The sequence below is a fragment of the Heptranchias perlo genome, chromosome 28 (genome assembly GCF_035084215.1).
Source record: "Heptranchias perlo isolate sHepPer1 chromosome 28, sHepPer1.hap1, whole genome shotgun sequence".
NCBI lineage: Eukaryota > Metazoa > Chordata > Chondrichthyes > Hexanchiformes > Hexanchidae > Heptranchias > Heptranchias perlo.
In genome coordinates this window covers 27,697,271-27,713,726 of record NC_090352.1, presented here as the reverse complement: position 1 = coordinate 27,713,726, position 16,456 = coordinate 27,697,271, and the positions used below count along the sequence as shown (strand labels likewise).

Below are 16,456 nucleotides of genomic sequence, written 5' to 3'. Positions count from 1 at the left end.
TCCAGTGATTCTTTATCTTGAGCAATAATCTTTTATGTGGCACCATGTCGAATGCCTTCTGGAAGTCTAAATACACTACGTCCACTGGTTCCCCTTTATCCACCCTGTACGTTATGTCCTCAAAGAACTCAAGCAAATTTGTCAGACATAACTCCCCCTTCGTAAAGCCATGCTGACTTTGTCCTATTAAATTATGTTTATCCAAATGTTCTGCTGCTGTCTCCTTAATAATAGACTCCAAAATTTTACCCACCACAGATGTTAGGCTAATTGGTCTATAATTTCCAGCCTTCTACCTACTACCCTTTTTAAATAAGGGTGTTACATTAGCAGTTTTCCAATCTGCCGGGACCTTTGCCGAGTCCAGAGAATTTTGGAAAATTATTACCAAAGCATCCACAATCCCTACCGCCACTTCCCTCAAGACCCTAGGATGTAAGCCATCAGGTCCAGGGGATTTATCCGCCTTGAGTCCCATTAATTTACTGAGTACCAATTCCTTAGTGATTTTAATCGTATTTAGCTCCTCCCCCCCCCCCCCCTAGAGCCCCCTGTTTGTCCAGTGTTGGGATATTTAGGGGTGATCTTATAGAAGTCTATAAAATAATGAGGGGCATAGATAAGTAGATAGTCAAAATCTTTTCCCAAAGGTAGGGGAGTCTATAACGAGGGGGCATAGATTTAAGGTGAGAGGGGAGAGATACAAAAGGGTCCAGAGGGGCAATTTTTTCACTCAAAGGGTGGTGAGTGTCTGGAACGAGCTGCCAGAGGCAGTAGTAGAGGCGGGTATAATTTTGTCTTTTAAAAAGCATTTGGACAGTTACATGGGTAAGATGGGTATAGAGGGATATGGGCCAAGTGCAGGCAATTGGGACTAGCTTAGTGGTATAAACTGGGCGACATGGACATGTTGGGCCGAAGGGCCTGTTTCCATGTTGTAAACTTCTATGATTCTTAGTGTCCTCTACCGTAAAGACTGAAACAAAATATTTGTTCAGCATTTTGGCCATCTCCATGTTTCCCACCATTAATTTCCCGGTCTCATCCTCTAAGGGACCTACGTTTGCGTTAGCCACCCTTTTTCTTTTTATATAACTATAGAAACTCTTGCTATCTGTTTTTATATTTTTTGCTAATTTATTTTCATAATCTATCTTCCCTTTCTTAATCAATCCTTTAGTTACTTTTTGCTGTCTTTTGAAGACTTCCCAATCTTCTATCCTCCCACTAAGTTTGGCTACCTTATATGTCCTTTTTTTAAAGTCGGATACTATCCTTAATTTCTTTACTTAGCCACGGATGGCTGTCATTTCTTTTACACCCTTAAAACCTGGATTATTTCCTGGACATAATCTGCGCATTACCCTTGGTTTGGCACTGCCACCTCTTGCAAATTAATGTTCAGATGGTCACACAATTTAATATGGATTTTAGGAACATGAGTTAGCCAGATATTTTAAAAAATAAGTTATATAATTTTATCGTAAGAGTTGGCAGAGTTTGGCTGCAAGTAGAATATGGAAATGTATTATATGCAGCGATGCCCATTTTTATACTCATTCTTTATTTTCAATTTTTAATTGCTAGCTTTTAGAATAAGTTTTTGTTAATCTCAGAACCTAGTGATCTTTCTAACTTGCATTTTAATAGTAGACCTCTGCATCCTATTTCTAGTAACTGGTAAATAAAATGGAAAAACTTATATTTTAAACAGAGCTGTTATGCTCAAAGGTTAATATTTGCCAATGGAAAATGATGAATGAATTTCTGATATTTAAACAATAAAGGGATGATTGTTCAGTTGCATTTTGTTGAGGAAATGCTATAATGATGGACAAACAAATGATCATAACAAAGCATAGCACTTGAACTCTGCTCCATTCATTGCATATTTACAGCATCCCTCAATAAAGAGGCTCAACCAGATAGTGGGCTACTACTTCCTGAACACAAAAGCCAATCTGTGCAAACATTCTGTAAATTATGACTCCTAGAGTGGAGCTTAAAGCTTCCACCTCCTCAGTCTAATGGGCAAAGGGGCAGCACTTGCAAATAGGAAAAATGGCATAGTCTGTGAATGGACAGTCTTGCTGTCAATAACAAAAAAACTGATTATTTGTTATGCCAGTTTAATGTCTCATCTGTCTTTTGGATGAAATGTTAAACCAAGGCCCTGTCTATGTGTCCAGGTAGATGCAGAAGATCCCATGGCACCTTTTCAAAGAGCAGGGAGTTCTCCTAGTGTCCTGGGCACTATTCATCCCTAACGAACAGCACCAAAATAAAATGAAATGGTCACTTACCTCCTCCCTATTTGTGGAACCTTTCTGTGCACAAATTGGCTGCCATGTTCATCTACTAAACCACGTAATCACACTTCAAAAGTAATTTATTTGCTGTAAAGTGCTATGGGATATCCTGAAGTCATGGAATGTGCTTTCTAAATACAAGTACGTAAGTTCCGTCTTTCTTTCTCTAATGCCACCATTTTTGATGTGCATACCATATGTTGTAGTGGGGAAAGGGGTGAAACAAAATTTCCTACTTAATTCCCTTCCCAAAGATGGTAAAGGACTGTCAAAACTGAAACCCAAGGAAGCTAATATTAGGATGGGTGAATACTTTGAAAATTGTATAAATTGGGAGTAAATTGCAAACTCTTGAAATGTATCTCAAGGAACTTTGACAGCAACAATAACTACATGCATGGGTTTGTAATGTATAATATCGTAATAGTGTAAATAAATGCTGTAAGATATACAGAACTGATCCTGCCACTCTTGATTCCTCACATCATTTGCTGACACAAATCCCACTCTGTTATTGGCTACTCAATATCCAGGGTACATATTTTTTCTTGCACTGCCTCTTTCTCTCCTTTGGGGAAGTGGCCATTCCCCTGATAGTGTTATCAAGATGAGGAACCTATTGTGGGGAATCATGGACATGATCAGTAACACATTCTTTTAGGGCTGTCTCAGATTTCTTATCTGGCATCTTTTCATCAAATGCTGGATTTTTTTTCAAAAATCAGAGCCACCTATCTAACTGTTGCTCAGCAACATAAGCTATCTATGGGTTTTCACCAAATTTTAATTCGTGTCAAACCCCTGGTTCACGTGAAAATGACATATTGTAAACTGAATGCATCTGTCCATGAGTACAGATTTAACTTAACCGTAAGTGACGTTATCTCATCAGAGTTTTTATTAAACAAAAGACATGCTGAGAGTTACAGTCTTGTTTCCAAAAAATAGATGAGGGCTTATTGACATGGGATTCAAAAATGGGCTTTGGAAATATCTGCTTGTGATTTAATGCTATACTTGGGTTCTTTGACTATAAAGATGGTACCTAGGAATAGCTGACTTGAAAACATTTAAGGACATTTAATTAATTTTACAATTTGGGTTTTATGGAAGTAGGGTATCTAACAACTGAAATACGTATTTCAAGCTTAGTGATTATGCTGTAATTTTTTTTTGCTAAGACTTTCAGTGTACGATGACAATTCTGTATATGAAGTTAGCAGTTTACATTTTACTTTTTGAATGATCTTTGTGGATTTCTGTCAGTGTTGCTTATAACTAGTAGATGGCAGTACTATTTCAAAGTGTCTTCAACTATATCCACTTTTTAAAAGAAAACAGATAGCTTGGAGGTAAAGGGATTCGTATGTGATAGTTCTGCATTTGAATTGGTGATCCAAATTGTGTTATTTGACTTTACGTTTACAGTCTGTATACTTATGTAATTCATAGAATTTTTTTATTGTTTCTGATTTATGTTAGCACTCAAACATATTGTACATAGATTGTGATACTTGTGTCTGTATAATGATGTTTTAAAGCTAAATTTGTGAATTGAATTTAGCGCTACTGTAGACACTTCTCCCAGATCATGTTTGTACTGTTAAGTGTTCTTTTCAGAGGCTATCTTCTCCAATTTGTGAAGTTTGTATCAGTTTAAATTTGTAACAATAGCTTCTAATTAATGTAGCAGAAATTGAGCATGAAGATTAATTCATAGGATCAAGTACACAGCACATTTCTAAGTCACTGAGGCGGAACCTGCAGATACTATATTTTGAAATTGCTCTTGAGCCTGCAAGATAATGCAACATCAGTGGTGTTGTCTGGCATTGATTTCATTTTTAATAAATATAAATAAGCTGTGGCTTTTTCATTTTTGAAATCAAAAGTGAACAGTGTAATGTTATAGCAAGGTCGATCACGTCAGGGTATAATACGTCTCTTACATTTGTACATTCGAAGTCACTTGTATCAGATCTGACCAGTCATTCTGTCTTAATTCCAAATATTAATTCTTTATTTTCTTTTTCCCTTTTTAAAAACTACTTTACAGTTGCGCCTAGATGAAGCTCAGGAGGCTGAATGTCAGGTGCTGAAAATGCAGTTGCAGCAGGAGCTTGAGCTGCTTAACGCGTACCAGAGCAAAATAAAAATGCAGACTGAAGCGCAGCATGAACGTGAGCGCAAGGAATTGGAGCAGAGAGTCTCGCTACGCAGAGCCTTACTAGAACAAAAGGTACATCATAGCACCATGTGTCTGTGAATGATAACTTGTCACCTCCGGAGCTTCAAAAATGGTTTAATATTTTAAACAAGCTTCAGAAGTGAAACTAACCCAGTTAACTCCTATTAAAATGGTTTTGTTACAAACTCTTTGTGTATCTCCTTGATTCATCTGTAAACACTGTTGTCATTCGTAGCTTTAAAATCTTCTAAAATTTTACTAAGCTTGAGCAGTTTCTCATCATTAATTTGATAAATGATTGTTAGGTGAAATTCTTCGTCCAGTAATGTATCTACAGACATGCTGCCTTTGAACACCATAGTGTAATCAGTAACTCTTCTGTATTGTCCTTTTCAAAGCTTATTTAAGAGAAAGGGCATGTGAAACGGAGTAAATCCTCTCAATAACTTAAGAAGAGTATTCCACAACGCTTGTATATAAAAAAAATTGAAACAAAACTAAAACTCGGCTCCAATAAATTAGAAATACATTTGCTAGACTCTAGAGGCAGGTTTTCTTTTATTCTTAGATTTATTTCAAAAACAGTCTTGATTCCTTAACACTTTATTTTTACCACTTTTGCTCCAGTTTCATTTTGGAAATGGGCACACTGAAAACCAAACCCAAGTCAGTACACATCCATCAATAGAGTTACCATTGCAGAAGCTGAATTTGAGAGGCATGTGAGCATGCTAGGCACAGGTATTTTAGTGCTATGAATAGATGATTGGATTGGAGGTTCCCAGTTGAACAGTTATGTCGATAAAATGACCAACATAAAGGGCAAAAGAGTAACTAGGGAGAGAGTAGGGCCTCTTAAGGATCAACAAGGTCATCTATGTGCGGAACCACAAGAGATGGGTGAGATCCTGAATGAATATTTCACATCGGTATTTACGGTTGAGAAAGGCATGGATGTTAGGGAACTTGGGGAAATAAATAGTGATGTCTTGAGGAGTGTACATATTACAGAGAGGGAGGTGCTGGACGTCTTAACGCGCATCAAGGTAGATAAATCTCCGGGACCTGATGAAATGTATCCCAGGACGTTATGGGAGGTTAGGGAGGAAATTGCGGGTCCCCTAGCAAAGATTTTTGAATCATCGACAGCTACAGGTGAGGTGCCTGAAGATTGGAGGGTAGCAAATGTTGTGCCTTTGTTTAAGAAGGGCGGCAGGGAAAAGCCTGGGAACTACAGACCGGTGAGCCTGACATCTGTAGTGGGTAAGTTGTGAGAGGATATTCTGAGAGACAGGATCTACAGGCATTTGGAGAGGCAGGGACTGATTAGGAACAGTCAGCATGGTTTTGTGAGAGGAAAATCATGTCTCACGAATTTGATTGAGTATTTCGAAGGGGTAACCAAGAAGATAGATGAGGGCTGTGCAGTAGACGTGGTCTACATGGACTTTAGCAAAGCGTTTGACAAGGTACCGCATGGCAGGTTGTTACATAAGGTTAAATCTCACGGGATCCAAGGTGAGATAGCCAATTGGATACAAAATTGGATTGACGACAGAAGACAGAGGGTGGTTGTAGAGGGTTGTTTTTCAAACTGGAGGCCTGTGACCAGCGGTTTGCCTCAGGGATTGGTGCTGGGTCCGCTGTTGTTTGTTATTTATATTAATGATTTGGATGAGAATTTAAGAGGCATGGTTAGTAAGTTTGCAGATGACACCAAGATTGGTGGCATTGTGGACAGTGAAGAAGGTTATCTAGGATTGCAACGGGATCTTGATAAATTGGGCCAGTGGGCCGATGAATGGCAGATGGAGTTTAATTTAGATAAATGTGAGGTGATGCATTTTGGTAGATCAAATCGGGCCAGGACCTATTCCGTTAATGGTAGGGCGTTAGGGAGAGTTATAGAACAAAGAGATCTAGGAGTACAGGTTCATAGCTCCTTGAAAGTGGAGTCACAGGTGGATAGGGTGGTGAAGAAGGCATTCGGCATGCTTGGTTTCATTGGTCAGAACATTGAATGCAGGAGTTGGGATTTTTTGTTGAAGTTGTACAGGACATTATTAAGGCCACACTTGGAATACTGTGTACAGTTCTGGTCACCCTATTATAGAAAGGATATTATTAAACTAGAAAGAGTGCAGAAAAGATTTACTAGGATGCTACCGGGACTTGATGGTTTGACTTATAGGGAGAGGTTGGATAGACTGGGACTGTTTTCCCTGGAGAGTAGGAGGTTTAGGGGTGATCTTATAGAAGTCTATAAAATAATGAGGGGCATAGATCAGGTCGATAGTCAAAATCTTTTCCCAAAGGTAGGGGAGTCTATAACGAGGGGACATAGATTTAAGGTGAGAGGGGAGAGATACAAAAAGGTCCAGAGGGGCAATTTTTTCACTCAAAGGGTGGTGAGTGTCTGGAACGAGCTGCCAGAGGCAGTAGTAGAGGCGGGTATAATTTTGTCTTTTAAAACGCATTTGGATAGTTACATGGGTAAGATGGGGAGAGGGATATGGGCCAAGTGCAGGCAATTGGGACTAGCTTAGTGGTATAAACTGGGCGACATGGACATGTTGGGCCGAAGGGCCTGTTTCCATGTTGTAAACTTCTATGACTATGACTCTATAACCAGTTAAGAGTGTATGCACAGCTCACAGTCTCATGAGGTCGAGGATCATTGTTGTTCATCCAGATCTAGGTAAGAACTAGGCATTGAACTTGTTGCAGTATCTTGAATTTACTCATGGTGCCATGCTGAGGTTTCTGTTGGAGCTAAAATTGCAGCATGCAATGCCAGCCTGATAGCCATCATGTCAACATAACCAAGACTTCCTAGTAGGAACGTCTAGTATCAGTTCTCCTTTAATTAGCCACAGTATAACTGCAGCTGGCACAAAGTATGTTTCTTTTAAACCCCTGAACTTAAGTTACTTCCTGTACCACCATTCCATTTTCTGATTCAAAAGAGCTTGGCTGTCCCAGTCACTTTTTTTAGTCAGTAGAAAATTTACTGGCAATAGAGTAGGTGTTTGAGCATACATGTGAGAAGCTGTATCATACTGGTACTCTAAATATTTGTTGGTGGCAGTATTACTGGTTCTATCATTGAACCGATGGTACTGGTACTGCACTAGCAACTGCATTATAATGGCATTTGTTACAGCACTGCTTCCTGTTCAGGGTCAGGCAGAATAAATATTTGGACTCTGTTGAGCTGTTCATGACAATCTGGAGGCCATAAATTATATCAATCGTATAAGCAGATGGACACATCAGTGTTGTAGGATTATTTTCCTATGTTGCATATTAGTAAAACATAAAATTTAATTTTGAAAAAACTGTTGCAGTCAATATTTGTAAAATAGATAGACAATATTTTTTGTATCACTTCTTTTGTGCAGAGGATATTCTGTCAATCTCATAAATCATGATGGTTGTGGGTTGCATTAAATATCATAATGCTAAACTGGTTATAGTTTCAAATGTACCATAATTTGTATTTTCCTTTTCTAGATTGAAGAGGAGATGCTGGCACTACAGAATGAACGCACTGAGAGAATACGAAGCTTACTGGAACGTCAAGCCCGAGAAATAGAGGCTTTTGACTCTGAGAGCATGAGACTTGGCTTCAGCAACATGGTCCTTTCTAATCTGTCTCCAGAGGCATTCAGCCATAGTTACCCTGGAGCTACCAGTTGGTCTCATCACCCTTCTGGAGGAGCTGGACATCACTGGGGTCACCCCATGGGTGGCCACCCTCCAGCCTGGGGTCACCCTATGTCGGGTGGGTCCCAACCATGGGGACATCCTGCTGGCCCAGTTGTTGCTGTACCCAGAGGAGGTGGTATGGGGGTCCGCAACAGTCCCCAAGCTCTCAGGCGGACAGCTTCCGGAGGCAGATCTGAGCAAGGCATGAGCAGGAGCACAAGTGTCACATCACAAATTTCAAATGGTTCACACATGTCTTACACATAATTTTAAGAGGTTGGGGGAACATTTGTGTCACTGCTGTCTTGCCTCCATGCTCTGCAGAAACCGCCCATTATGCATCATTTTGAAAGCCTTCTATTGGTACTGCGGTTGGGATGCAAAGTGCAGGCATGTTTGTCCAGCCTTTCAGGAAAAACAGGTCTTTTATGTTAATACAGATTTTTTTTCATTTGTCAAAACTTCATACATTATCTGTTCGATCAGCCCTTGGGAAAAAATGTGAAGGAAGGCCAAAAGAAAATTCTTGCTGAGCCTGGTTCTCTCCAGCTGGTGGCAGTGCGACACAGTGACATCCCTTTTCTTGTCCTAATTTAGTAGCATACTTTCCAAGTTGTGGCTTTATTTGGTGCATTGGAAATTTTCCTTTTTAAAAATTATTTTTGGTTGCCATTAGTTTCTGCTGGCCATCACACCGTTGTACTTTTTCAAGGGCTGAACCAGTAATCTCACCAGCTGCTAACCAACGTTATATTTGTTTGCCTGAGGCATGTATCTGCTGAAATAGGTATATATGAAAAAACAAGACGTTTAGATTCTACTCTTTGAGCAGAGAGAGAATATAGTGAACAGACTGGAAGTTGGGCTGTATTTGAAAGTGGGACCGAATTAAAGTCTGGTACAAGCATTTGGTATTTATGTACAGCTGCAAACCTGCATTTGTTTAGTGAACACAGGTCAGTTACTCATCTGGCATTAACCCTTCGCTACATTATCTGTGAATTATTTAGCCACTAACATGTCTAAAGTATGGACACTAGTTAATAGGAGGAATATTAATTTTAACTAAAGCATAACAGTGATGCCATAAGTAAATCGCCAAATAATAGATTAAAGCAAAACTGCCTCTGCTAACTGTTTTGGTTTTCCCCACTCCATAATTTTTAGATTTATTCATTACGCGCAGCATACTCCTTGCAAACCCTCCCACCACCCACTGCGCATGTTATGTGGCTCAAAAATGGTGATACTGCACCATGGAGAACATGCTCCAAATTTGAGGTGTTTACAAACTATCATAGAAAGCAGTTTTAAACTCTACATATGAGAATTAACAACACATTACCATTACTGAAAACCACATATATTGTTCTTAAAACAGTTTCGATACAAAACACTATTTTTAAATTATACAGATAGTATAATTTTATTTTTTAATAAGTAAAAATTAGAGTGTTTTTGTAATAGGCTGTTGTACAATGTGTTCTGACCTTAGGCACATCTCAAAAAGGATTTTACACTGTGCATGGTCTATGAATTGTACAATAATCTATTGCCACTATGCTGTGAACATTATTGTCCCTCCAGAAAGAACATTGCAGTAAGTAAAAAGCTTCCCTAAAATTCAGGTTACATCAGAATTTTTTTTTTAAATTGAAGAATGTATGTATCTGTAAATATGTAGTAAATTGGAATTGCTGAGCTGCTGGCCTAGTTCCTGACTTTTTATACTGAATTTAGGTTCTGTCAACTAAAAAAAAGAACTTAGTGCCATTATTAGCACCAGTGAGCATGCCTATGACTTTTTAGCATTCTATGTATCACTATTACTACGCTGTAGTATAATGTAACAAGTTTTAAATGTGTTAAGCAGACAAGAAAATACACCTGAAGGTTATGCTTGCTTTGCTTCCTTCCAGTGCTGACTGACTGGGCAGTAGAAAATTCCATGTATATACTGCATTCCATATAAAAACTACTTTTGGTATAAACTTATGCTAAGATGACATTAAATCTTGCCAATAATCTAACTTGTTACTTCATGCTGCATTGTATAAGTTGTCACGTAATAATTTTAGTTGTCATTACTTTGCCAAAATCATTGATATGGGTTGGGAGGCAGGTTGGTTAAGTGTTTTCACGTGTTTAACTTTATTGTTACTTTGGCAAGTTTTGAATTATTCCCCTCCCCGCCCCCCATGTGATCAGTTTGTTTCTGCTGTTGGGTGTAGTTTGGCATTTTAATACTAGATTCATGCCCAGTAAATTGGTGCCTGCACCCTTTTCTAAGTAATTGCAAATTATAATTATTTTATTGAAAGAACAAGGAGAGAACAGAACATTTTTCAACTTTGCATTTGAGTGATGGTACAGTGTGCCCACTTAGATCATATATGCAAGGTGCTTGAATGATTTTTGCTGGTGGGAACTCTGATTTCTAAATTGTAGACTTGTAGTCAACACTGCTTAGATAACAGCAGTTGATAACACCCCACCCAGTATTATCTACTTTGATATTTGAGAGCAAACGGTCTGGCATGATAACCTCACTGGTTCAAGTATCTTTATTACATTAGCTCCTGACTTTGAGATTAAGTGATTAAATGACTCTTAAGCTAACATATCGCATTGGAGGACAATATTGAGTTAAGACTTTGAGGAGTCTCCTCTGTTCTTTAGCTACATTGTGAAAGAAGACTTGAAAAAAACATTTAGGCATCACTGGCCCAAAACCAGAACTTGCTACTCTGTCACAGATTTTTAGCTTCTTTTCCAGACATGGAAATTTTGATATTTCTTAAAGCTGAGATGTTTATTTTGTAAATTGAATTTAAGGTGAAAGTTTAGCCACAGTTTAAAACTTCTACCATAGTGAATTATATTTTTAAATATAGTTCGGGTTTAGTATTTGTTACAAAAGGCTTTTCTTAATTTATCAGTCGCTTCCATGATTTTAGTAAACTTAGTGTCCCAATTTTTTAAAAAATTATCTACTTATGGCTACTTTTATTTATAGATCTGCAAATGTTAATTTTTGACGCAAATCCTTTTGAGAATCTTGCCTGCTGTACAAAGTTGGTTTTGTGATCTGCTTAATGCCTCTACCAATGCTGCTCTGTGACCAGCTTCTAGGAGGCTCATGAGAGTGTGCCAGAGTGACTCACCTCCTATTTAGTTGTCTTTTTCCCTCCCTAAGTAAGAAATAACTGGCTCCCACCTAACACTCTCCCTGATTACACAATGGGGGTCAGAAATTCACCATGGAGAGATTCACTGGCAACCTGTCATTGCACCGTACAGCACGTTGAAATTCAACACATTGTGCCATGTGCTATCAATGGCTGTGATTTTTTTAGCAGACTGAGAGCAACCTGAATGAAGAGTCATATATCCATTTGTTCTTCCATTTTACTCACGTATACTACCTCTGCAGCAGATATAGGATGAAAGTTAGAAACTTAAGTGAGCAAGAATGCAGTAGAAAATAACTATAATGGCAGTGGTAAAATTTATTATGCACAGTGACTGAAAATGTTTCAGATCCCATGAGTGCTCTGTGCTCATTCATTTATAAAAGTGACCCAATAACTGGTGTGATACTTCAACTCCTGGATCAACAATGAATGTCAGCAATGATGCACATCACATTCTTTCTCTGGATTCTGTTTGCTGCTCTGGGTCTGTGGAGTTGAATACCCACACTAAAACTTACAATTACTGAACAATTTATGCAATCAAATTGCTGGCATTTATCCACACTTTCATTGTACAAATGGAATACAACATGGGCTTTGGTGGGGGGCTATATTTATACAACTCTGAACCTGACTAGACATAAATGCCAACTTTGTCTGTTACGCAATCAGACTCACTCATTGTGTAAAAGTGGTACAGGACTCTTGTGTGCACTACTTTTATTTCCCTAGTACTTACAATACATTTTCTATGGTCTAATTACAATTCAAGTTAGCTCCCCTGAATTTGCTGTATTTATCTGAACATTTAGGTTGCCTCAATCTTCTGTAAGTTTATATTTAAAATAGCTCTGCATACCATTTAGTATGATTTACAAAAAAAAAACACCCTCTCCAATCCCTGGTGCCCCTTCTCTCTCCCATACATTCTAATTTTGTCAGCATTTAGCATCTCTTCCTGACCACTCAATTTTGAGGTAGGCAACTCACCACTTGAGGTGCCAACGGTCTGAACCCCCAACTCTGTCACAGGATATTGATTTAAAGTATATTTTATAGCTTTGGAAATCACCATATTTGATACTAAGGTTGTGAAAAGTTTCTTTCCACATTGCAATTAAGGTGACAGTTTAGGCACAGTTGAAAATGGAGGAGGGTCCCAAGAATTAATTTGAAATCTTCCTTAAAAAAAACATAATTATATGTTTTTGAATGAAAAAAAATGTACTGTCAATCATAGTGTATGGTGAGATGAGTAGCAATACAAGTTACTCCCTAATTTTGCTTTGGAACCTAAACCTGTAGAACTGTGTGCTACAATGTTTAACCATTTGAGTATCAATGTGTGATGCTGAGTTATGTAGGTTTGCAAAGAAGAAAGTTTCCCCGAGCCACATGGAAGTTAGTCTGAATATGCCATAATCCAGTTGGATTTCCTATCTTTTAGCTGCTGTCAGGGTTGATTTATTAATTAACTTGCTTTGTTCTCCATTTTGTAATTAGTTCAAAAGAGGCAAAGTCTGACTGCTCAAGATCAGCTTCAAGTTAAAATTAAAATTCTCCCATTCTTCAATCCAAGCCTGCTGTTCAGGTAGCTCCTACATTGGGGACAGGTAAAAAGACTGAACTCTTTTTTTGCCCAAAGTGAACTCTCTTCCATTAATTTATGTGGATGCATATAGTAAAAAAAACTGCACTGAACTAGAATGCTCCACCCTGCACTGAACTAGAATGCTCCACCCCAAAATGACACTCCTCAAAATAACACCAATTGTGCACATTTTAGGTAGAAGATAGGGTGATAGCTGGTGAAGAAGCCCATGAAGACATCAAGAGTGAAAGCAAGCAGCTTAACAATACTGTCAAATTACCATGCGTGTCATTTGTTTTGAGAAGCAAGCATCAAAAAATGTGCCAACAGTGTTGCTTTTTGTAATTGACTTTGATGATAATAGTGTTTTTGAAGGGACAATATAGTTGCCAATTAAGAATGCTACAGTGTAAGGGTGGCATAGTAACATTGCAGTTTAGACAGTGACGTCACAGTCTTGATTATTTGCAGTTTCTTTTTACTGCATTGTTGTGATGAGCTTTGTTAGTTTTCACACAAGCTGTTATGTGGGAACATTAGGCAGCCCTTGTATGGCTCTTGAACACAAGAACAAGGTTGTGATTGATTCTGTAGATCATTGTCATCCAATAGAAATTGCTGACTGGACACTGGCGTGGCATTGGTGACTCCATTTTAGCCGCATGATCTAATTTTAGTAGAAAACGTCTTGCATACGCTCACACAATGCAGATAAATGTGCTTCACTTGTGTATATTTTCTTAACAATTATCTACCACCATTCAGTAACCAAGGAAGTGAAGCACTCACAACAATCAAAAAACACTCTCAAAGTCTGCTTCTCATCGTACCATTTTACCAACAAATACATAAAAAGGTTAAAGTACATATGCAGATGCCGTGCGAATGAATATTGAGATCACATGCCCAACGACGGTGTCTATTATTCATTTTTTAATTACTAATCAGAAATACAGTTAGCCACATATGGATTTCCAATTAGTCAATTGGCTAATGTGATGCTATGGATCATTTACCTGCACTCCAAGCTGAGGGCAATGTGATGATGAACAGTCACGAATGAAGAAATGAAATAGGTTGGGGTGGTGAAAAAAAACAGAAATGAGTGTCTGGCTGCAATCATTACCCAACAGCAATAGGCACAGACCTAAAATTTGTTATTTCAAACTCTGCCTATCCAAGCCATTGTACAGTTTTCCAAACTGCGCCCAATAAGCTTTTGCTTAAACTTTGGAATACCCCTTATCTGGATTCACTGTTACAAGAAGAACAATGATTGGCCAATACTACTGCCCAGCAGTCAGGACAGGAGGAAAGGGAGCTCACTAAGATCAACCTAATGCTAAGATCTGTGGAATATTCAACAGTAGGTTATTATGGTATAGTAGTAATCTGTTAACGTGTAGTACTGAGCTTTACCCACCGTTGAGGTAGGGAATGACTACATACTGTTTGGTAAGCTAATCTAATGTCCTTAGTAATACAAAATCCCTTTTCTCCTGCTATAGTTGTCGCTGGCTCTGAACAAAAAAAAAATCACAGCTCTTACTGGGGGTTCTGAATAAATTAACGCAGTTCCAGTTTTTAAAAATATAATATAGAGTGCATATAATGAAAGATGGCCTAATGACTTGACATCTTGTAAATGCATAATTTTATTAACAATTTCTTGGCAGTAAGATATTTATATGGTGTAAAGGGTTAAAGAAAACCACTAAACCCACACAGTACTTGAAAAGGGTATTTGTACTAAAATACAGATGTTCATTACTAACGATGCTACTATCAGAACCCCTTTTGTTTTAGTATGCAACAAAAGAAATAGTTTAATGTGCATTAGTAATGAATGAGGGACTGTGAGAAATGTTAATATTGTACATTTTAAATAGCTTGCAGGAATTGTGACAAAGACATGAGATTTCTAACATAAACATTAAAAATGTTTTAACACTAGTCCCATGGGGTGAAGACAACACATCATGAATGTATAACCTAATCTAACTGAGAGCAGCTGGCTGGTTTTAACAAATCAGACAGCATGTTTGAGCTTCTTCAACTTTTATCTTTACATTTCTGTTCTATTTTGGGTTTTTTTTTGTTCTCGGCATAATTCTGAATTTTATTTGCACATATATGGTAGAAAAATCTGAATTTTAACTTTTAACAACCAAATCTGCTTTAATCATTTTTTAGCAATATGTTATTCCAGCCATTCATAGCTGGTTATCAGTAAGTTCCTTCACTTACTGGTATTTCTTTTAAAAATTGTACAGTAAAAATGTCAGTATTCTGGTAACTTCTGGTTCAACATACATTAGCTCATATAACCTGTATTAATTGTATAGATTGTGAAGTTAAGCTGTTACCAAGTGTCAGAGAAAGAGAATAGGGTCATATGTAATATTTTGTTTGTAATTATCCTTTGTATCGTTACAAAGGAGATGTTAAAATCAACTGTAATAAAGTAATTTTAGTACAGTTTGTGTATTTTTTGCTTATTTAACTGTTGTTTCAGATGGTTGCCATGTTAAATTGTGTGAATACTTTTTTACAATATAGGAATCTAAATACCATTTCATACAGGACGTGATTTGATATAAATGTAACTTCCCTGAAATCACTAATAGAGGTTGAATTGATTAAGAATATTCTGAACTTTTTTTTTAAAAGTTGGTAACCAATTTTCAGTTATCCCAATTAATGAAGAAAGTATTAATTGAATCATCTTTGGAGATGAGATAAATTTAATAAAAAATTAAACTAGAAGGTACATAAAAGAATTTGTGTATTTGACTTTTAGTAATTTTTTAGCAATATACTGTTTTTGGAGACTTTTTTAATTTAAAGATTCTTTATTTTTAGTTTACAAATATGAGATTTGTCGTCTTTCCTTAGATGCTGGATTTTCACACTGCATTTTATAGGAGGTGGTTTATAGTGTTTGGCGGCCATCTTTTGGAAAATGTAGGGCTCGAGGCCTTGTCCCAATGTTTCAGTAGTTACAACGTGGGTTATAGTAAAATCCAAACTTGATAGTAACTTCTGTATACAATAATAATGGATATGCATGCTTGCAGATATAGTAAAACAAACTAAAATTGACTTCCTGCAACTACTCAACTTTGGATAGAAATTTTCATATGAATTTTTTTGTGTGTGAATTTTGTGCTGAACAAGGTGAAGGATTTTAGCACCAGAGAATGAAATACTTTCCATTTCAGACACCTATCATCAGCATTAAAGCTGGGTATACTACAATGGGTGGATGCACAGCAAAGCTTCTACTCTGCTGCAGTTATGCTACTCAACCCTAATCTCAGAGGATTAACTCCTGCACCAATTTGACATTTTTTTTCTATTTCCCATGCCAGAAATCCTATCAGGATAGTTTTGTACTGTGTCCATGCCAAGTAGCAACTGAATTGAGACTGTCCAAACTCATTTCACTTGGGACCTTTACAGAAGA

General features: G+C 37.6%; 1 protein-coding gene across 3 annotated transcripts in view; it reads left to right on the top strand.

Moving 5' to 3' along the window:
• Positions 1-15,468, top strand: part of LOC137344967 (serine/threonine-protein kinase TAO1) — a 165,172-nt gene extending 149,704 nt beyond the window's left edge. For all 3 annotated transcript variants that reach the window (XM_068008275.1, XM_068008276.1, XM_068008274.1), the window contains 2 exons: positions 4,366-4,548; positions 8,011-15,468. In XM_068008275.1, the coding sequence (XP_067864376.1) occupies positions 4,366-4,548; positions 8,011-8,472 (645 nt within the window). In that variant the 3' untranslated portion in view covers positions 8,473-15,468. The remainder of the gene's footprint in view (positions 1-4,365; positions 4,549-8,010) is intronic.
• The last annotated feature ends 988 nt before the right edge of the window (positions 15,469-16,456 follow it).